This window comes from Somniosus microcephalus, chromosome 6, assembly GCF_052327205.1.
Source record: "Somniosus microcephalus isolate GS21.2 chromosome 6, FLI_Smic_1.0, whole genome shotgun sequence".
NCBI classification, from domain to species: Eukaryota; Metazoa; Chordata; class Chondrichthyes; order Squaliformes; family Somniosidae; genus Somniosus; species Somniosus microcephalus.
The window spans coordinates 84905358-84929556 of NC_140992.1; the positions used below are offsets into that span (position 1 = coordinate 84905358).

The 24199-nt window shown below is 41.5% G+C and overlaps 1 protein-coding gene across 5 annotated transcripts in view; it reads right to left on the bottom strand.

Annotated features, from left to right (window-relative positions):
• The window catches only part of acsl3a (acyl-CoA synthetase long chain family member 3a), a 145646-nt gene that overhangs the window by 50146 nt on the left and 71301 nt on the right, over nt 1-24199 (bottom strand). For all 5 annotated transcript variants that reach the window (XM_085990481.1, XM_085990479.1, XM_085990480.1 and 2 more), the window contains one exon: nt 5986-6163. In XM_085990481.1, coding sequence (XP_085846607.1) covers nt 5986-6163 — 178 coding nt within the window. The remainder of the gene's footprint in view (nt 1-5985; nt 6164-24199) is intronic.

Genomic DNA, 24199 nt, shown 5'->3' on the forward strand with positions numbered 1-24199 from the left:
CTGTCAGCTAACTGGTCTGTAGTTCCCGGTTTTCTCTCTCCATCCTTTCTTAAATAGTGGGGTTACATTTGCTACCTTCCAATCCGCAGGAACTGTTCTAGAATCTATGGAATTTTGGAAAATGACAACCAATGCATCCACTATCTCTATAGCCAACTCTTTCAAAACCCTAGGATGTAGGCCATCAGGCCCAGGGGATTTATTGGCTTTCAGTCCTATTAATTTCTCCAGTATTACTTTTTTACTAATACTAATATCTTTCAGTTCCTCATTCTCGCTAGACCATTGGCTGTCCTCTATTTCCGGGAAGTTTTTTGCATCTTCTTCCAAGAAGACAGACACAAAGGGCTGGATTTTGCCAGCGCTCAGAGGGTAAGTTTGGAGGCGGGTCAAAGGGTAAAATTGTTCTGATTGACAACAGGTTGCAATCCCGCTGTCAACCCGCCTCCAAACAATTTTCCCAAGTTTCGGGTCCCCGATCTGCGCATGGACCCGACACCTAGCGGCTGCAGGAGGATTAAAGCCAATTACCTGCCTATTAACAGGTAGTTGATAGGTTATTTTTTAATTTTGCCACTTCTGCCTCGAGTTTCCCGACGTCCGGACACCACGCCAGGTAAGTGTGGCGTGGTTTCCCGACGTCCGGATACCACGCCAGGTAAGTGTGGCGTGTTGAGAGTCTGCTGTAATGTTTCTGGATTGATGACAGCTGCAGAAGTGGTGTGAAGGATCCAATGGTGCACTGGTGAGTCTCAGAGGTAAGAACATGTTGGGAAATTTATTTTTAATGCATTTACACATTTCTTTAGGTAACAAGTTTTGAAATCCATGTCCAGTGCCACCTCATTGGGAGAACCTCTCTCAGCAGTGACAGTTCGCTTCTGTCACCTCACCTGCAGCTGCCATCTATTCCAGCCTATGAAGGGAGTCATTGGAGAGCCTGAGTGCAAGAGCTCACCTTTGTACAGTGGTTGTCAGTGTTTGCAGCACCTCAATACTGTCAAACACTGAGAAATCAGCTGTCAAAAAAAATTGTGCGTGGTCCCTTTAAGAAAACCGGCAGATGATGCTTCATCAAATGACGTCATCTGACCAGCTTCCTCTTAATTGGCTGGCAAGCCCGCAGGGCAGGCTTAACAAGGTCAATCAAGGGAAAATCACATCTGTGGGCCAGATGCAGTTGGGGGCGGGACTGAAAGCCGGAAACCACCTGACCCACATGCAACCCACCTCCATTGAAAAATTAGCGGCCAAAGTATTTGTTTAATTTCTTTGCCATTTCCTTATTCCCCATTATAATTTCTCCAGTCGCAGCCTGTAAGAGACCCACATTTACTTTTGCTAAACTTTTCCTTTTTACATACCTATATAGGAGCTTTTACAGTCTGTTTTTATGTCTCTCGGAAGTTTACTCTCATACACAATTTTCACTTTCTTTATCAATGTCTTGCTTCTCCTTTGCTGAATTCTAAAATCCTCCCAATCCTTAGGCTTACTACCCTTTTTGGCAGCATTATAAGCCTCTTCCTTTGATCTAATACTATCTTTAACTTCTCTTGTTAGCCATGGTCAGACCACTTTTCCTGTGAGGTTTTTGTGCCTTTAAAAGGAATGTATATTTGTTGTAAATTATGTATTAATTCTTCAAATGCTAGCCCTTGCTCGTCCAGTCATACCTTTTAATGTAGTTTCCCAATTTACCTTAAGACAACTCGCCCCTTATACCTACGTAGTTTGCTTTACTTAGATTTAACTAAGTCACTTTCAAACTCAACATAAAATTCTATATTATGGTCACTCTTCACTAAAGGCCCCTTTACTACAAGGTTATTAATTAACCCTTTCTCATGCCACAATACAACATCTAAAATAGCCTGTTCCTGTTGGTTCTTCAACATACTGATCTAGAAAACTATCTTGCATACATTGCATGAATTCATCCTCCACACTATTACTGCAAATTTGGTTTGCCCAGTCTATATGTAGATTAAAGCCCCCCATGATTCCTGTATTAAGCGCCTCTAATTTCCTGATTTATACTCTGCCCTACATTACAACTACTGTTTGGGGGCTTATAAAGAACTCCCACAAATGTTTTCTGCCCCTTGCTGTTTCTTAGCTCCACCCGAACTAATTCTACTTCTTGATTTTCAGAGCTAAGATCCTTTCTCTCTACTGTCTTTATCCCATCCTTTATCAGGGCTACCCCTCCTCCTTTTCCATTTTGCCTATCCCTTCTAAAAGTTATGTATCCTGGAATATGTAGTTCCCAACCTTGGCCACTTTGCAACCACATCTCCATTATGGCTATTAGATCAAACCTGTTCATTTCTAGCTGCGCTATTAATTCATCTATTTTGTTGCGAATGCTTTGCGCATTCAGATAGTGCCTTTAGGTTTGACTTATTTCTCTTTTTTCTTGATGTCACCTTAGTCACTGATGCCCTATTACCTTTGTTACTCTCTCTGTCCCTTCCTGACCCACTGTATATTTTTACCCAAAACTCTACTCTTCTCTAGAGCCTTGACATTTCTCTCGCTGCTTTTAAATTTACTCTTTCCTGAATCCTCCCGCCCCCCTTCATTAGTTTAAAGCCCGGTCTACTGCCCTAGTTATTCGGTTCACCAGGACACTGGTCCCAGCCCAGTTTAAGTGGCGCGCGTCCCAACGGAACAGCTCCCTCCTTCCCCAGTACTGGTGCCAGTGCCCCATGAACCAAAACCCTTTCCTCCCACACCACTCTAAGCCACGCATTTAAACCTCTAATCTGCTTGTCCCTATGCCAATTTGCACGTGGCTCAGGTAACAATCCAGATATTATTACCTTTGTTGAAGTTCTGCTTTTTAATTTGGATCCTAGCTCCTCAAACTCCCTCAGCAGAATCTAATTCCTAGTTCTACCTATGTTGGTGGTCCCTACGTGGACCATGACAACTGGATCCTTCCCCTCCTACTCCAAGTTCTTCTCCAGCTGCAAGGAGATGTCTTTAACCCTGGCACCGGGCAGGCAACACCACCTTCGGTACTCTCGATCACGGCTGCAGAGAACAGTATCTATCCCCCTGACTATACTGTCCTCTACCACAACTACATTCCCTTTCACTCCCCCACTTGAATGGCCTCCTGCACCATGGTCAGCTTGTTCATCCATCCTGCTGGCTTTTCCCTCATCCACACAGGCAGCAAGAACCTCATACCTGTTGGACAAGGGCAAAGGCTGAGGCTCCTCCAGTACTGCACCTGGGGTCCCCTTACCTGCCTGAGCTGCAGTCACACCGCCCTGTACCTGACCACTAACCAGACCTGTACCGCTACCTAACCTAAGGGGTGTGACTGCCTCCTGGATCAAAGTGTCCAGGTAACTCTCCTCTCCCCTGATGCCCCTCAATGTCTGCACCTCAGACTCCAGCTCAAAAACTCTGAGCTGAAGTTCTTCCACGTTTGCAGTAGGTGCCTGCATCTTGTTGTCTGGGATCACAATGCTTTCCACAAACTCCCACATGCTGCAGTTGCGGCACACCACCTGCACTGCCATCCCTACATGACCTTGATTTATTTAATTAAATTTGTAATTAGGTAACTTAGTTTACCGTGTAGTTTCCTGACTACTTACTTGATCTATATTACATAAGGGTACTGAAATTAAATATCTACCTGTAACACAAAGCACTACAAGTAGTGTAGGCAAAAATCAACAATTCCTTCCTTCTCTTCTCCAAATTCCCAACCAAAGCACTCTGTTCATGTCTACTCCGTTTAATCCCGCTCTGTGCTCTGCAGAAATGTTTACTTTTATACACTTGCAGCCTCACCCAATTTACAAGTGATGATTCAGCTCCCCTGCTCCTGTTGATTAGCGTCTATTCAAGTCAAGCACTTACACCTGACTGACAGTTAACTGCCACTGGCAGTCAGCTTCTGTTAACTATAGTTTTTAAAGTTTTAAATTTCTATGTTAAAATCAAAATCTTAAACTAAATTTCACTTTTTACAGCTTCTACTTACCCAACACTTACCAGAAATTCCCACTCTTTCCAAATTCCCAACCAAAGCATGGACATGCTGGGCCGAATGGCCTGTTTCTGTGCTGTAAATACTATGAAAAGCACTCTGTTCAAGTCCACTCCATTTAATCCCACTCTGTGCTGAGTTAGGTGCTGTCAGCCTGGACAACAGTAATGCAACTACAGCTGGCCTCATATCTCTTAGTTAAGGAGATGGAAATTAGCCAGAAGTCCCAATCCGCATTGTTATTCACCAATCCTGCTGGAAGTCCATGTCAGCTGAGGACAGTGCACAGCCTAACTGACACCTCCCCAAGTTGAACAGCCCATCAATATTCCCTGTCTAGGCTCACACATGAAGAATGGTTACTTTGCTTAGATACCACAAGGCAAATGACATCCATGGAACCATACTCCAGCATGAGGTGAAAGTTTTTACAGATTCAATGAACTGTAAAAAATATTTAATTTTTGTCTGCATGTTTAACCGAAGTCTAATAAAGTGCAACAAATATCTGGAAACCATGAATAAAAATCAACTTCAATTTTTTCCAAAATAATCTGCTTCCCCTCTGCTCATAGTGTATATTGTGAAGTTCACCTGAATTTTGAGTGCTCAATAAAAGCTGATTGTTTTGCAGCTGTATTCCATCCAAGACACCAAAAAGGTTATAATCTAATGATTTTATGGTAACTAAATTCAGCAGTGCCACTCTTATTATGACAACTACTTTTGTTTTAAAGTTTGTACTACAAAAATCTTAACGTTATGACTACTTGGTTAGGTTTGCCACTTTGAATTTGTCCTGTACCACTTTTACAATTTAATTCCCCACAAATAGCAGCCTTTTAGTACTGTGCACTATTATTTTAAAATAAACAAGTTCAGAAAATTTAGAAGTTGAGCAGAGAGCTCATTATTTTCTCACTGACACTATGCTTAGCCTAGTAATTTTTGATAGCAGCAACATATTTCTAAGGAAAAATGTAGCATTTTACACATTTGTCGTAAGCGGTATCAATACAGGAAACTCTTTTTTATCCGGCACCTACGGGACCAACGTGGTGCCGGTTCATCAAAAATTCCGGATAACAGAGCTATAGTAAAAGATACGGAAAGCCGAGAGCTCCGTATAAAGCAACAAACCCTGTTGCTTAGCAACAGGTGCAGAACAATGGCCACAAGTTCCAAGCGTCTCTGTAGCTTAGCAATAGCTGCAGCCACACCCTTGCACAGCAACAGATCGAGGAAGGCAAGTACAATATGAAGTAAAACTTACCTGAACCTACTCCTGAATTTTGCCGGTTAACCGAGATTTCCGGTTATTTAGGTGCCGGTAAATCGAGAGTTTCCTGTACTGCTGTAACTGAGGATACACTTACACTACAACTGTAATGTCAGCACAAACCCGGTTTGATTTGCAGTAACAGCAAAGTTGTACTGTACATTGGATTCAGAGCCTGCTTACTTTCTCCCCTCCAGAAAGCAGCAACTTATGCCATGGTACAGTTCAAAGGGCACCAGAAACCCCATTTATCCAAAATGGCACCTTGTTGTATGGGTATAGATGAAGTATCTGATCCTGGGGTTGGTCATCACAGCTCAGCATGATCTTGCTTTCACCCGACACCCTCACACTTGCACTTTCTAGCAGAGGTTACTGGATAGCAATCAGTAGAGATCAGGGCTCAAACTTCAAAACTTCATGGTCTGCTTGGTTTAGTACGATATCACACGATGCATTTACCCATAGAGCCATTGCATCAGGTCGAAATCAGATTATCACCAAATCAGAGTAACAGCCATCACAGCTCCCTTTATCCCTTCATTAATAAACAAAATGCAATCTTATCTACAGTTACATGACTATTTAGTATCTACCAGTTCTGCTCAAACTACTAATTAGACAAAATATACATAGTTAGTCCCTACTAAATAGGAACTTTGATATGAATACATTAATGTAAAGTTTTACTCACGGGGAAAGTTGTACATGAAGCAGGACTGTGCAGCTATCATCCATTCAGCTCTGGTTTCACAGAAAATGGCTATGTTGAATTTGGGTCGTTGGCCCAACATAGCCAGCCCACTACCAAAATGTGCAACTCGATGATAGACCTCGTCATAGGTAAGCCATTTGTAATTCCCAAGAATCAACTGGTTTGGACAAGAAAAAAAATAACTAATTATTAGATCATTTTAAACCACCAATATTGCAAATAGATAAAAGCATACACACATATATATGTATTTCATAGTATTTACAGCACAGAAACAGGCCATTCGGCCCAGCATGTCTATGCCAGTGTTTATGCTCGACACAAACCTCCTCCCATTTCATAGTCTTAAAGACCTCGATCAGGTCACCCCTCAGTCTTCTCTTTTCTGTAGAAAAAAGCCCCAGTCTGTTCAATCTATCCTGATAGGTATAACCTCTCCATTCTGGTATCATCCTAGTAAATCTTTCTTGTACTTTCTCCAGTGCCTCTTAATCCATTTTATAATATGAAGACCAGAACTGTGCACAGTACTCCAAGTGTAGTCTAACCAAAGTTCTATACAAGTTTAACATAACTTCTCTGCTTTTCAGTTCTATCCTGTTGAAATGAACCCTAATTTGGTGTTGTCCACAAATTTTGAAATGTTACTTCTGATTTCCAGAATCCAAATCATTTATGCAAATAGTGAACAGCAGTGGTCCCAGCACCGACCCTTGTGGAACACCACTTTCCACCTTCTGCCAGTCTGAATAACTAGCTTTAACCCCCTCTCTGTTTTCTGTTATGTATCCAGCTTGCTATTCATTCTGCTACTTGTTCCCTGATTCCACATGTTCTGACCTTAGTCATGAGTCTACAATGTGGTACCTTATAAGAACATAAGAAATAGGAGGAGTAGCCCATATGGTCCTTAGAGCATGTTCCGCCATTCAATAAGAGGATCATGGCTGATCTTCAACCTCAAATCAACTTTCCCGCCCAATCCACATATCTCTTAAGAGTCCAAAAATCTATCAATCTCAGCTTTGAATATACTCAACTACTGAGCGTCCACAGCCCTCTAGGATAGAGAATTCCAAACCCTCTGAGTGAAGAAATTTCTCCTCATCTCAGTCCTAAATGGCCGACCTCTTATCCGGAGTCCTATAACCCCTAGTTCTAGACTCTCCAGCCAGGGGAAACAGCCTTTCAGCATCTACCCGGTCAAACCCTCTCAGAATTGTATGTGTTTCAATGATATCACCTCTCGTTCTTCTAGTACTCCAGAGAGTACAGGCCCATTCTACTCAATCTCCTCATGGGACAACCCCCTCATCCCAGGAATCAATCTAGTGAACCTTCATTGCACCACCTCCAAAGCAAGTAGATCCTTCCTTTAAGTACAGAGACCAAAGCTTTACACAGTAATCGGTGTGGTCTTACCAAAGTCATTAATATAAATTGTAAACAGCTGAGGCCCCAGCACTGATCCTTGCGGCACCCCACAATTTACAGCCTGCCAACCTGAAAATAGCCCGCTTATTCCTACTCTTTGGTTTCTGTCCTTTAACCAATCCTCCAGTACAGTAATATATTACCCCCAACCCCATGAGCCTTTATCTTGTAACAACCAATCGGAGGCCTTTCTGAAATCCAAATATATTACATCTACTGCATTACTCTTATCTAACCTTTCTGTTACTTCTTCAAAGAATTCAATAAGGTTGGTCAAGCATGACCGTCCCTTTTTAAATCCATGTGACAACTCTTAAGTATATTTTCAGTTTCTAGATGTTTTTCTATTACATCTTTCCTATCACAGACATTAAGCTAATTGGTCTATAGTTCCTGGACTTGTTCTATCTCCCTTTTTAAATATAGGAAACACATTAGCTGTCTGCCAGTCCTCTGGCACAATTCCCTTTTCTAATACATTTTTATATAGCCAAATCATATTCTAATTTAGCTGCTCCACCTCCAATCAGACCAGTTTTGGCTAGGCACATAGTCTGATGCCAAGAGCTGCACTGCTCCAGTACAGCACTATAGTAGGCGCAACAACCTAAACACCAATGGCATCAAGACATCACAATTTCATATCCTGCATTCAAACCGTCCTAATTAAATGGAAAGTCTGACCCTCGTCCCCATCCCCCCGCTCCCCCATCTACGGCAGCACCGTAATGCCAGAAAGTAGATTTAGATGTACATGAAGCAGAAAATGTGAGGGGTGGGTGGACGACACAATTTCCGCAGTGGTTCTCTTACTCGTCTGTCATAAAAACATCCTTCCAGTGTTCCTGCCGCTCTTCCACAGAAATTACAGTAGATGAGCAGGAGATCCCACCCCCCGCCCCGCCTGTTTTCATTTTCTCTGAACCCAGAGAACCCCTGGGTATGTACAGGCACCTGATTCTTTGTACATGCATGTTTTTGTACATGTAGTGCTGGTTTAATTTTGAAATGAAGGCAGAATGCTGATGTGCTGGTTTGGAGTTCCCCCACACATCCTCCGGACCTGCCACATAAGTGAGATGGATCTTGCTAGATGATGATTTGTCCATAATGTATAATTTGACTAAAATTTGCCTGAATAATTTCAAGATTCAAACAGACTCCCCAGAGCTGATCTTAGCCGAGTTCCCAGCAGGAATGCTGGATGTGAGTGAATACTACATTTAGCACTCAGCTCTGAACCCGGGGAAGGAGCCCTTTTCAATCTACACCAAGATAAATCTTAAGAGATTTGTAAAATTACACAATGTACCATCTGAAGTAGTCAGAAAGGCTCTGAACCAACACATCATCTGATGCATCATCGCAGTGCAGCTACCATTGCCAATGTGAAAAGCTAAAACCTTGCACAATTCCTCGCATCCGTCATGATGAGGAGATGGAATTGCAAAAGATGAATGAACAGCTGCATTAAATCAGTTGCCCACTAGCTAATGTGATGTGAAAATTTTGCTGTTACTAAAACAGAAAGATCAGTGCTAAACCAATCAGCATAACTGACTTGCACTGATGTGTAAATGAACCAACAGATATTTAATAGAATTTGGTTTTGGCAAGGAAAATTTGATAATTATGTATGGATAATTGTTATAAACCATGGTTATTAAAATATATTCCACTGTGTTACTATGCAATACTAATTTTCAGTTTAATTAAAAATAAGAACATAAGAAATAGAAGCAGGAATAGGCCACTTGGCCCCTCGAGCCTGCTCTGCCATTCAATGGCCCAGAAATTCGGGTCCCCACGCACGAGTACGCACTGGGTACTCGCGCGTAGGCCCAACGAAAGTGCCGGTTTCGTACATGCACTGCGCATGCGCGGGAAACCGGAACTTCCGTTCCCTTGAAAGAAGGGATTGACAGGTGGAACATGTGCGCCGGAGAGGCAGCGTGTGCGCATCGAACTTACGTTTTTTCTGCAGGGTTCTCCGGGAGGGTAAGTCTCCAGGAGTTACACTTTTAAAAAGCAGGCGCAAGGTCTGCTTTTAACAAGGTAAGTGGTGAATTAATTAAAATTAAAACATTTTTTCCACAGGTTTATTATTTTTAAACACGTTAAAGGTAAGTTTATTTTTAGCCCTGTTAGAAAATGTAATTAATTTTTTCAAAATTATTGTTTAAAATAGTTATTTCATGTAATTTATAGTTATTTTATAAAAATGTGATGGTTTTTTAAAAAATTTATTTGAAGTTTTAGTTATGTTTTGGGGCTTATAGTATTTATAGGTTCGACAATGCTTCCTGTCAAATTTATGAATGAAGCATTCCCTGCTACCATTGGTTCTCCATGGCCCACGTGATCCCAGGGGACGCTCCAAACTAACTGCGCCCCTGGGATATGCAAGCACTGTGCGCCGGCAGTTGGAGGAGGCCCAGGATCGGAATACCATGCGGGCCCACAGCTCAACGGCCGGCGCGCAAGGTAAGTGCAGGTCAGAGGCTTGCACCCGCGGGCAGCCTCCGACCCGAATTTCTGGGCCAATAAGATCATGGCTGATCTAGGGCTCAAAGCCTCTTCCCAGCTCGCTCCCCATAACCCTTTACTCCCTTATCTTGCAAAAATTTGTCTATCTCTACTTTAAATGTATTTAATGACCCAGCCGCCACAGCTCTCTGGGGCAAAGAATGTCACAAATTTACGACGCGAGAAGAAATTCCTCCTCATCTCAGTTCTAAAGGGCGACCCTTTATTCTGAGACTGTGCCCCCGAGTTCTAGATTTCCCCATGAGAGGAAACATCCTCTCTGCATCTACCTTATCAAGCCCGCTCAGTATCTTATATGTTTCAATAAGATCACCTCTCATTCTTCTAAATTCCAATGCGTATAGGCCCAGCCTGCTCAACCTTTCCTCTTAATTCAAACCCCTCATCACTGGAATTAACCTAGTGAATCGTCTCTGAACTGCCTCCAATGCAAGTATATCCTTCCTTAAATAAGGAGACCAAAACTGTATGCAGTCCCCAAGGTGTGGTCTCACCAATATCTTGTACAGTTGTAGCAGGACATCCCTGCTTTTATACTCCAACCCCATTGAAATAAAGGCCAACATGCCATTTGCCTTTTTGATTACTTGCTGTACCTGCATGCTAGCTAGGTCCCTCTGAACTGTAGCATTTTGTAATCTCTCTCCATTTAAATAATAGTTTGCTTTTTTATTTTTCCTGCCAAAGTGGATAACCTTGTACTTTCCCACATTATACTCCATCTGCCAAATGTTTGCCCACTCACCTAGCCTATCTATATCCCATTGCAGATTATTTGAGTCCTCTGCACAACTTGCTCTCCCACCCATCTTTGTATCATCCGCAAACTTGGCTACATTACACCCGATCCCTTCATCCAAGTCATTGATGTAGATTGTAAATAGATGAGGCCCCATCACCGATCCCTGTGGCACCCCACTAATTACTGTTTGCCAACCAGAAAATGACCCATTTATCCCGACTCTCTGCTTTCTGTTAGTTAGCCAATTCCCTATCCATGCTAATATATTACCCCCAACTCCGTGAGCTCTTATTTTATGCAGTACCCTTTTATGTGGCACCTTATCGAATGCCATTTGGAAATCCAAATATACCACATCCACTGGCTTACCCTTGTCCACCCTGCTTGTTACATCCTCAAAGAACTCCAGCAAATTTGTTAAACATGATTTCCCTTTCCTAAAACCATGCTGACTCTGTTTGACTGCACTATGTTTTTCCAAATGCCCTAGTACTGCTTCCTTAATGAAGGACTCGTGTTTTCCCAACGACAGATGTTAGGCTAACTGGTCTATAGTTTCCTGCTTTCTGTCTCCCTCCTTTCTTAAATAGGGGTGTTACATTAGTGGTTTTCCAATCCGCTGCGACCTCTCCAGAGTCCAGGGAATTTTGGTATATTGCAACCAATGCATCCACGATCTCTGCAGCCACTTCCTGCAAGACCCTGGGATGCAGGTCATCTGGTTCAGGGGACTTGTCGTCTTTTAGTCCCATTATTTTACTGAGTACTATTTCCTTAGTGATAGGGATTGTCTTTAGTTCCCCACTCCCTGTGGCCCCTTGATTATCCATTATTGGGATGTTGATAGTGTCTTCTACAGTGAAGACAGATGCAAAATATTTGTTCAGAGTCTCTGCCATTTCCCCGTTCCCCATTATTAATTCCCCAGTCTCATCTTCTAAGGGACCAATGTTTACTTTAGCTACCCACTTCCTTTTTATATAACTGTAGAAGCTCTTCCTATCTGTTTTAATGTTTCTTGCCAGCTTACTCTCATAATTCATCTTCTCTCTTTATTTTTTTGTGTCATCTATTGGCTGGTTTTTAAAAATTTCCCAATCCTCTGGTCTCCCACCAATCTTGGCAACATTGTGTGCCTTCGTTTTCAATTTGATACCATCCTTTACTTCCTTAGTTAGCCACAGATGGTGCTCCCTTCTCTTAAAATCTTTCTTTCTCACTGGAATATATTTCTGTTGAGAGTTATGAAATATCTCCTTAAATGTCCGCCACTTCATTTCAACTTTCTTACCCTTTAATTTGTTTTTCCAGTCCACTTTAGCCAGTTCTGCCCTCATGCCATTATAATTGCCTTTGTTTAAGATCAGGGCACTGGTTTGGGATACAACTTTCTCACCCTCCAACTGAATTTGAAATTCAACCATGCTATGATCACTCTTTCCTAGAGGATCCTTTACTATGAGATCATTTATTAATTCTGTCTCATTACATAGTACCAGATCCAAGATAGCCTGCTCCCTGGTTGGTTCCATTACATACTGTTCTAGGAAAACATCCCGGATGCACTCTATGCACTCCTCCTCCAGGCTACCATGGCCAATTTGATTTGTCCAATCAATATGGAGATTAAATCACCCATGATTATTACCGTATCTTTTTTACAGGCCTCCATTATTCATTGATTTATACTCTGTCCAACAGCATTGCTACTGTTCAGGGGCCTGTAGACTATGCCCACCAGAGACTTTTTCCCCTTTATTATTTATTATCTCCACCCAAATCAATTCTACATCTTGATCTTCTGAGCCAATATCATTTCTCACCACTGCACTGATCCCATCTTTTACCAACAAAGCCACCCCACCTCCCTTTCCTTTCTTTCTATCCTTCCGAATTATCATATACCCTGGAATATTCAGTTCCCAGCGCTGGTTGCCTTGCAAGCACGTCTCTGTAATGGCGATCAGATCATATCCATTTGTATCTATTTGTGCCGTCAACTCATTTATCTTGTTACGAATAGAAACATAGAAGATAGGAGCAGGAGTAGGCCATCGGCCCCTCGAGCCTGTTCCGCCATCTAATGAGATCATGGCTGATCATTTAAATTCAGTACCCTGAACCGGTTTTCTCCCCATATCTCTTGATCCCTTTAGCCTTAAGAAATATATCTAACTCCTTCTTGAATATATTTAATGAATTGGCCTCAACTGCCTTCTGTGGTAGAGAATTCCACAGGTTCACCACTCTCTGGGTGAAGAAATTCCTCCTCATCTCTGTCCTAAATGGCTTACCCCTTATCCTGTGACCTCTGGTTCTGGACTCCGCCGCCATCGGGAACATCCTTCCTGCATCTAGTCTGTCTAGTCCTGTTAGAATTTTATAAGTTTCAATGAGATCCGCTCTTATTCTTCTAAACTCTAGTGAATATAAGTGTAATCGACCCAATCTCTCCTCGTACGTCATTCCTGCCATCCCAGGTATCAGTCTGGTGAATCTTCGCTGCACTCCCTCCATGGCAAGTACATCCTTCCTCAGATAAGGCGACCAAAACTGCACACAATACTCCAGGTGTGGTCTCATCAAGGCCCTGTACAACTGCAGCAAGACATCCTTGCTCCTGTACTCGAATCCTCTTGCTACGAAGGCCAACATACCATTTGCCTTCTTAACTGCCTGCTGCACCTGCATGCTTACCTTCAGCGACTGGTGCACAAAGACGCCCAGGTCTTGTTGCACTTCCCCTTTTCCCAATCTATTGCCATTCAGATAATAATCTGTCTTCCTGTTTTTGCCACCAAATTGGATAACCTCACATTTATGCACATTATACTGCATCTGCCATACATCTGCCCAATCATCCAACCTGTCCAAATCATACTGGAGTTTCTCTGCATCCTCCTCGAAGCACACACGCCCACCCAGCTTTGTGTCGTCTGCAAACTTGGGAGATATTGGCCCAGAAATTCAGGTCGGGGGCTTCCCGCGGGTGCAAGCCCCCGACCTGCACTTACCTAGCGCGCCGGCCGTTGAGCTATAGGGCCCCGTGGAATTCAGATCCGGGGCCTGGTCCAGCTGCCGGCGCGCAGCGCTTGCGTATCCCAGGGGCGCAGTTAGTTCGAAGTGTCCCCTGGGATCACGTGGGCCATGGGGAGCCAATCGGAGCAGGGAATGCTCCATTCATAAGTCTTGACAGGAAGTGCCGTCAAGACTTATAAATACTACGGCCCCAAAATAGCACTAAACCTTCAAATAATTTTTTTTTTAAATCACATTTTTTAAATAAACTGTAAATTACATGAAATAACTTTTAAAAACAATAATTTAAATTTTTGAAAAAAAAAAATTTTATATTCTAAAAGGGCTAAAAATAAACTTACCTTGCTTTAAAGTATTTAAAAATAATAAACTTGTGGAAAAAATGTTTTAATTTTAATTAATTCACCATTTACCTTGCAAAAAGCAGGCCTTACGCCTGCTTTTTACATTTCTAAATTCTGCAGGCTTACCCTCCCGGAAAAACCTGTAAAAAAAACCCTAAGTTTGATGCGCACGCGCAGCCTCCCCCGCGCACGCGTTCGACCTCTGAACCCTTTCGTTCAGAGGAACGGAAGTGCCGGTTTCCCGCGCATGCAGGAAACCAGCACTTCCATCGGGCCTACGGGCGAGTACCCCGTGCGTACTCTCCTGTGAAGACCCGAATTTCTGGGCCATTACATCTAGTTCCTTCGTCTAGATCATTTATATATATTGTGAATAGCTGGGGTCCTAGCACCGATCCCTGCGGTAACCCACTAGTCACTGCCTGCCACTCGAAAAAGACCTGTTTATTCCAACTCTTTGCTTCCTGTCTGCCAACCAGTTTTCGATCCAAGACAGTACCTTACCCCCAATCCCGTGTGCTTTAACTTTGCACGCTAATCTCTTATGCGGGACCTTATCTAAAGCCTTCTGAAAGTCCAAATACACCACATCCACTGGTTCTCCCTTATCTATTCTACTAGTTACATCCTCAAAAAATTCCAGATTAGTCAAGCATGATTTACCTTTTGTAAATCCATGTTGACTTTGTCCGATCTTGTCACTGTTTTCCAAGTGCTCTGCTATTACATCTTTTATAATGGACTCTAGCATTTTCCCCACTACAGATGTCAGGCTTACCGGTCTATAATTCCCCATTTTCTCTCTACCACTTTTTTTTTTTTTTTTTTTTTTATAAATAGTGGGGTTACATTAGCTATCCTCCAATCCATGGGAGCTGTTCCAGAGTCTATAGAATTTTGGAAGATGACCAGCAATGCATCTACTATTTCTACGGCCACTTCCTTAAGTACCCTAAGATGTAGATTATCAGGCTCTGGGGATTTATCGGCCTTCAATCCCATCAATTTCCCTAACACCATTTTCCTACAAATACTGATTTCATTCAATTCCTCCCTCTCATTAGACCCTATGTTTCCCGACATCTCTGGAAGGTTATTGGTGTCCTCCTTTGTGAAGACAGAACCAAAGTATGTATTTAATTGGTCTGCCATTTCTTTGTTCCCCATTATAAATTCCCCTGATTCTGATTGCAAGGGACCTATGCTTGACTTCACCAATCTACATGCATTCAGATATAGAGCTTTTAACTTTGTCTTTTTACCATTTTTCCTTGTTTTGGCCTTTTTTTCCTGTTACACTCTTATTTTTAAAAAATAACCAAGCAGAGAGAGTTATTTAGTAGATATAGTTGCATTATTTTAGTGAAAAGTGCCACTTTGATGAAGAGTGATCAATCTTGATAAGCTTAAGTGCTTAAAGGGAAAGTTTTGCAGAAGTCAGAAGTGTGTTTAAGAAGAGGTCTGTAAATGGTACTTTGTATTGACTCTGGAGGGTCAATGACAAGGCAGTTGGGAGTTTGAAAGTGCCGTTGTAAGTGACTCGGGAGAAGTTTTTTCCCAGGGCGGATGCAGAAGGAAGTGGGGAAGGGGGTTGTGAGTGGGGAGGGATACAAGGAAATGATAGAGATGGCCTTGTCTGTGAATGGGACAGGGAATAAATAGGCCACACAAGATGGCAAGGTCAAGATGGTGGCCGTGAATACGGGTAGGAGAGTTTATATGGAGGGAGAAGGTAAGGGAGGACAGGAGGGCAATGAACTCAGAGGACAGAGGGCAAAGTGAGTTAGGATGAGAGGTTGATATCACTAAGGATGAGAAGTTACACAGTGCAGAGGCTGAGAGAGGAAAACAGTGAGGACATTTCGGTGAGAAACTTGGGGTGGGCAGTAGAGAACAAGGATTTTAAAGGAGAGTTGAAAGGGTGAAACAAGGTGAGGTGCTCAAAGAGGAAGGTGCAAGAGTAGGAAGATAGGCATACAGAGAAATTTAGCAATAAGGGCAACACTGCAACCACGGTGGTTTGGGCGGGGGAGGTGGTGGAATGTATAGCCAGGTGGGGAGGCTTCAGTAAGCGGAAGGCGCCATCACCATGAGCCATTTCCATCATGATGTCAATTCAATCATCCACAATAAGATCATGGACGGCAAAGACCTTGTTCGCAAGTTCAGAATAGGTATATTAGGACATGTACTGCGCAATACATTATATGGGCCTCTGATTTACGATGACTGAATAAGTCACATTCTGTTTTATTACAAGGCATTAAGGTATTTAAAGTGTTTGAGATTAATTATTATATTTTCCTTTACCTATGTATTTAATTTCTACCCCTTAGCTGCAACAGCTTCACTTTTCTGCTTCTCCCCAGGGTAATTTAACCACTGACAGGACTTGTACTGCCAGACCCTAGAACCATCCCCTAACAATACCATGTTCTAAAACAGCTGCTAAACCCTAAACCCCCTCAGCTATTTCTGCTAAACACCACTATTTCTGTTCCGTTATTGTGTATGGTTTCAACGATTGAAAAATGGTTTGAACGCTATCGCTGCTGTTGGGAGGAATCCGAACAGAATACTGGACATAGATTATGGCAGAAAATACAACGGAGTGAACATTTATACAGTTAACCCAGTTTCTCAAAACTGATTATTTCCATCGCCGAATGCAATCCCTAATGCTCAAAAAAATATGCAAGATTGCAGCAAAGAGGAATCGGCCAGTGTATTAATTCAGCACATTGTTTCCAGTGGAATAAATTTCTTATTATACAGTGTACTGAATTCATCTCCAAAGAATGTTCTTATTTATGGAATGTGAAAACCTACATCTTTTTCATAAGTAATTTAAATCAAACTTAATCTGTGAATTAATAATTTAGTAAAAGACATCTGTAATACATAAACCAGCAGTGTAGATTTTGTTTATGTAACCAGTCACAAACTTGTAACTTGTATTTCACTTTATGCAGTTATGCATTAGTAAGATTGAAAGCATCATTTTACATGCTGGGATACTGTAGATTACGCCATCCGCATGTGCAGCTTTGGAAAATGTTTACCTTTGACGTTGCAAAATAAATGATTTTGTAATCTGCATAAAGTAAATGTTCTCAGTTATCTTCAGGAGCTGAGGTAAAGTATGATGCATCAGTGTTTTGTTGAAAAGGTTTTGCTGAGGCAAAGTTGAGCAAAAATTATACAGAGTAACCAAGTGCCTAAGAATCCTACTGCTCAGGTCTTTTGGTGCTACCCAATCTCCAAACTAAAGCATAATCTTATCATAATGTGACACCATCATGGTACATTGATCAAAATAACCCTTAGAAAACAGTGTATAACCACAGTTTTGGCTCTTTAGTCACTAGCCATTAGTCCTTTTTATTTTTAATTTGCAGTTATTCCTAAACGACTGAGGAACCCATATCACATAATATTTATGGGTTTGCAAAACAGGATGCAGAAAAATAAATACAGAAGTAAAATGCTAAAAACTTGTTCTCTGTCCTTGTTATTTCTTAGGAAGAGTGGAGTTCTTTATATACGTGCTAACCTATGTCTGCCTGGGGAACTCTGGAGACCGATTAAATAGCCCCCTAATCCTTTGTGAATTACCTCTACTACGCGTGCACGGAAGAGCTCATTCTCACTGGATTACCGGGCACTCTAAAGGGGATATGAAATGTCACAGGATTGACAATTGGTGCAAAACGGAGGCCAGGAACGCACAAATCCGCACAAAACTGTGCCCAAGAATGATGATATGCATTCACCCAATAAGTGCTGGAAATCACGCACCAAAACAAGGTTAACAGTCGTGCAATAGGCCCAGTGTGCTCTCGTCTAATGGAATATCAACACTGCCCTCTAGCGTCTAGAAAGATTAGAAACGTTGAACTACCAAATAATTCTGCCTCAAAAGCATACATCTATAAAAACGTAATGTTATGTTCAACATGTACTCAAACAATGAACGACGTCTAGCTCTTTATCTCTCGACTGTTATTTTGTCCCGCAGTTTGGATGCATCTTTTATCTTGTTGCTTAAGTCACGAACTACAAAAATTACGTTTTCAAAGTCTCATGTTCTTAACAGAGCAGAACACGCAGACACAAGGCTAATTGAAGAGAAATGCAGAATATTCATTTCACTTTACTACATGCATCAAGACAACCAAGCAAACTTCAGCTAAATTTCTTTTACAGGTTTCATAGAATCATAGAAATTTATGAAGGAGGCCATTCAGCCCATTGTGTCTGTGCCAACCAAAAAAGAGCTACCCAGCCTAATCCCACTTTCCAGCTCTTGGTCCTTACGGCACTTCAAGTGCATATCCAAGTACTTTTTAAATGCGATGGGGGTTTTTGCCTCTACCATCCTTTCAGGCAGTGAGTTCCAGACCCCCATCACCTTCTGGGTGAAAAAATTCTCCTCAACTCTCCTCTAATCTTTCTACCAATTACTTTAAATCTATGCCCCCTGGTTATTGACCTCTCTGCTAAGGGAAATTTCATATCCAGATGTACATCAACCACGCACTGACCATGCTTTATGGCATTCCTTTAGATAGGTTAGACATCCAGCAAATGTTGCCATTTTATGGTACTTGAAAGCAGAAGCTTATGCAAAATATCTGTCTAGATAAATTTTGTCATTTAGGTAAACTTTCCTAAAGCAGTTTAAACATCTTTCAATTTAGGTAACAGAGAAGAAGGTTTGATCCAGGATGCGTAATATTTTAAGCTGGCTGTCAAATACACATTTTTGGATAGTCTAAAATTACTTTAGTTAAACTGTGTGGACACATCTTTTTAAAGAAAGACTTGCATTTATATAACGGCTTTCAAAACCTCAGGAGCATCCCAAAGCGCTTTACAACCAATTAAGTACTTTTGAAGTATGGTCACTGACATAATGTAGGAAACACAGCAGACAATTCGTGCACAGCAAGCTCCCACAAAAAGCTATGAAATAAATTACTAGATAATCTGTCTTATGTGTTGGTTGAAGGATAAATGTCCACGACAATGGGAGAACTCCCCTGCTCTTTAAATAATGCGTGATCTTTTACGTCCACCTTAGAGGGTAGGCAGGGCCTCAGTTTAATGTCTCATCCGAAAACCAGCACCTCCGACAGCGCAGCACTCCCTCAGTACAGCACTGAAGTGTCAAGTCTAGATTGCATGCTCAAATCTCTGCTTTTCTTTAAATACAAATTATAAATCACTATTAACTTTAAAGCCTGAACAGTTATACTGAAACAGTAATATTTTTGTTTGCACGCAGGGTAAAATGTTCAAAAACTGTTTGATTACATAGTCTTTTTTATTCTTTTAAAAGACGTTCAACCTCAATGCACAATTAAGGTTTGCCATCATCCACGGGGGTGTAGTCATCCGAAGCGTACTGTCCCTTGTAAATATTTTACATCCCTGAAAGGCCATTTTGGTTAGGCAAGTTTCACTGTCCTGAACCACACCCTTGTTTATTTGATCAGAGAAAGAAACAAAGACCTCAAACAAAAAGTTGTCCTGGATATTACTGGGAGAAAATCCAAACTAACAGCCTCAAACAGCACTGGCTCAGGAAGAGAATCAAGTGGTACGTTTAGTGGAAGCTCTGGATATGGATGTTGAACTTATTTCAAAGATGGAGTAACATCGTATCTACTTTAATCTAACACTACTTCATTTCCTCAACTCCACCTACAAATAGTATAATTCCAAAGTAGTACTAAAATTGCAGGGACAATTGCTCAAGTCAGCTTAGAGCACAGCAGTGCTAAGCTTTCTAACCTCATTAAGACAATAATGCTTGGTGAAGGCATATAAATTATTCTTGTAGATCGCCTTGGAAAAACTCTGCACGTTAACTGATGAAGTGTTCACAGCACAGGTAGGATGAGCTTCAACTTTCCCTGTTGATTCCTACCCTGCCAGAGGATAATGCAAGGACATACATTTTACAATTTAATTTTCTAACTGCTATTCAGTTAATGGTTTGATCGAATGTTAATGTGGTTGAATTACTGCTCTGTCTCCATGCATTTGCAAAGGTTGTCAATGCTGGAGTATGGGTGCAGGGAGAGATGGATATGCCGCTGAAATGATTTGGAAAGAAGCAAAAGGATCACAATTATTTAACAAATTATTTAAGAATATTGGGAATGAATAAGAGTGGGATTAGACTAGGTTGCTCATGTAAAGAGAAAGACCAGGGGAAATTTGATGGGCTTATTATAGCCTACTTCGGTGCTGTAACATTCTAGGATTCTACATTTGTGATATGTGCCAGAGGACAGTAAAATACTTTTCAATTGGTTCTGGGAAATTTGAGCCAAATCAGAATTTGTTGTGGGACAGGCACTTCACATTTATAATGAAAACACATCACGACATATGTTGCCAACAAACATATTAGCAAATCTCTTTTGGCACTGCTCAAAGTAAGTCAAAGGATGTGCTGTTTTAGGTCAGGAACAATATACCATATGATGTATCAGTCTGTGTCCCTTTAAGGCTAATGAAAAGAAGTCACACAACGCCAGGTTATAGTCCAACAGTTTTATTTGAAATCACAAGCTTTCGGAGCGCTGCTCCTTCGTCAGGTGAAGTGGAGAGTTTAACTGTGGTTAAGTAAACACTGCAGCCAAGTAAACACAGTTAAGTTCACACAGATCTCAATGAGGAGACTAAGCATCCTGGCTCCTGTATTGTGTGTTCCTGGAGAGTTCCTTTGTTCTTTATAATTTTGTTTGAAATGTTACATAAAAAGTTGAATGTGATACGTGAACTGTGATAGAGAAGTGTGATAGATAGGAAATGAGTGCTAAAAAGTGAATCTCCTGTGGTGCTGCTCATAGTAATGTTAAAAGGTTGTGCTGTTTTATGAAGACCAGCAAACATGATGGCCCAGATTTTGTGGTGGGTATGACTGCATACTCAGAGAGCACGCCATCATACCGCCTTTGAAATACACTGCAAGTTCAGGATTTCTGCATGCGCTTGCGCACGCACTGAATCCCGAACTTGCAATCTGTCAAGGTACACCTCTACAGGTCATCCACACCATCGAGTAACTCACAATTGCTGGCAGAGAAGACTATTTGCCCTCCAACCGCCCAGCAATTAGACAAAACTCTTAGGGTTTCTGAAAGCAAGAGTAGGAGCCCATTTCACGCTGCAAAAGAAGACCTGCAGTTTAAAAAAAAATCACACTTTGCATTTCCCCGATACCAAGATAAACACAGGATAGCACCGTTTACAATCTTATCAATTAATTTTGATTGGAAATGCATTTTAAAATGATTAGTCCGCCCTTACATGTTTTCTTAACAATGATACAAAGCAATTTTAAAGAGTATATATATTTTGGCAGTTTACTTATATTTTCCCAAGAAATATTGGCAACTATATCTTTGTAAAGAGAAACATAATTAAACCTGCAATATGTGTGGCCCTTGACTTTTGCTGCAGCATGATTGGGTACAGCCCAAATAAATTATAACAATTCTTAAGTTCTCCATTATAAAATGTGTACCAAAACTATCTTTACTGAACTTGTGGAAATCAAATGATCGCTAATGACAATGTATAATCAAGCGTATTGATGAACATGTTACACCTGCAGAATTGTCACGTTAAAACAGCATCTATAACAAGGAAAATAGATTTATCCATTACCAGTCTAAATGAGGTCTGAATAATATATTTTAATCCTGAAAATTAACATTGCATATATGGCTGGGAATCTCTTTGAGGTTCAACATTACTTGTAGGAGTGTTAGACCTTTATTGACTATCTAACCAGGAAGTTGTATACATAGGGACTCATAAATTGAGAGTTTGGATGCAAAAAACAATGAAATACTGCAAGTCCAAATACCAATTTAATTAAAAGTTTTTAGAAGATTTTAAAATGCAATTTCAATGTAAAAGACGGAGAGAAATTTCTGTGGGCATGGCTTAGTTTTGACAGCTTTTGTGGGCGTGTCTTCCCTTGCGCATAGGCTGTACGCTGCGCTCCTGGCCTTCCTGATGTAATACGTGGAGCACAACTCTGCAGCGCTGAAGAGGAAGTCTCCGTTCCGGGCCTTCCACAAGTATGTATTCTTTTCGTAGGTCGGCGGCGTACTCCGGAGACTGCAATTTTTGGCCCAATATATTATTCTGCTGATGAAGTCTAGGTGTGTATCCATTTAAGGTTACAAAGGTATAATTGCTCTGCATTCTTGAAATGAACGCTCAGTTTAGGGAGAGGCCAGACTACAATTGAGAACCTTGGTTTTGCTTGATGGAAGGTCAAATAAGAAGCTGCAGACATTCTGGGTTTGGTATTAGGTGCGATACAGAAACTTGCAACAGCGGGTGATGTCTTGAATATGATGTTTGGAGTGCTGACATGCCATTATTATTACATTACTAGCAGATCATCTGTGGGGATTGCTCAGTGAGTTGGAGGTTAGGCTTTGTGCTACCTGAGCTTTGTGTTGCTATTTCTGTTTCTTCTGTCCTTTTAGATGGGAGGTTCTGGGTGGTGTGACGTGGTGGTACTGCGGGCTGCAGGCTGCATTTTCCAAAGGTGGCTGCGAGGTGCTATTTGAGGGAGGGATATAACCAGGGCTGGAGGCTAGTGGGTGGCTTTCAAGCTGCAGGTGAGAGGATATGAAATCCACGTTTTATTCAAACAGCAAATTCTGTTGTTTAAAAATAGTATTTGTAAAGCAGGAAAGTTGGGCAGGGTATGTCGTGGTAGTTGCACCCACCCAGCTCCAATGCGGTCATTAGAGCCGCTTTCTTGTACTCCTAGCGAGATTAGAGTGCCACTCCCCGCCTCCTGATTTAGCCATCGTAACTGGCGTATTTCACTTATCCCTGGTTACATGCCTTGAGCTGCGACTCAGTTTGGCCAGTCCAGCTGTTATTTTGCTCCTCCCCCAGTTACATGCTGTTGGCCGCTGCCCAGCCTTCGATTGTTTGCTACTTCTCGTAACCCCAGTCACCACTTCACATGCACCAAATTAAAATTAATGAGGGTTTTAGTAACTGTCAGGACCCATCACCCATAATAGATGCAACAGATTCCTTGTACTGTTCATGCTCCCATCAGCTGGTGGCTGTGTGCAAGGAGGCCGCCGACCCAGGACACGCAATGTGCAGCTCAGTGCCTGTAGGTTCGGACAATGTACGTCAGTTGGAGGCTCCATGCTCCTACCATCCTGGCCTCGACTCTATAGCTGTTGTCAATTCCCTGACAGCGGATTTCCTTCGGCTTGGGCTAATGTAACTTTGACGTCGCTCCCTACGACACTACCTCAGGTTAAAAAGGCAGAGGCTAAAAACCATGCAAGCAGCCATTTAACATAACACTTGACTATTTACCAGTGGTCTGGCCCCCTCACTCACAGCACTGGCCTCAGATTACTTGTCAAGAGTGACTGGTCACCCGCTCGGAGGAAATTATTGCAAAGCGCTACCTACCAGAATCACAATTATTAGCCCGTTACATACAATTATATTCAATGAAAACGAATTCAACAGCAATCCTCAACCATCCATTTCCTTTAATACTATTTGAATCAATAATTATTAATCTACAAGAAGAATTTTATTGCTAGCTGTTCCATTAAATTCAGTGTGCTTTTAATATTTATCCTGAGAGCTCTCCAATTTTCTATTTATAATTTAATTTTCAACTCAATTCTTTGAAAGAAACTTAAATCAGTGCCTTGTACATAAAAGTTTGTTTTATAAATAAACCCATCAAATTTTCTATAGAGTTGGCAACAATGTTGTCAGGAGTTAAATTTTTTGTTGCTTAATGCTGGTTTTATTTTGGTTGCTTGTGGCAAATACTGAAAGGAAAAGCTCAGTAGGAAGTAAAGAGCGTGACCTACTTAACTATTGTGAATACTTATACACTTTGTAAAGTCATTGCAATAGTTGAAGCATAACTATCCCAGCCCTCAATATTCACATCTGCTGCTTGCAAAAGATAATAGCCTGGATTTTGCGGTCAGTGGTGAACGAACTGCGCTAACGGTTCATTACATTTACACTTGCCCACAAACTTTCTATGGGCTATTGC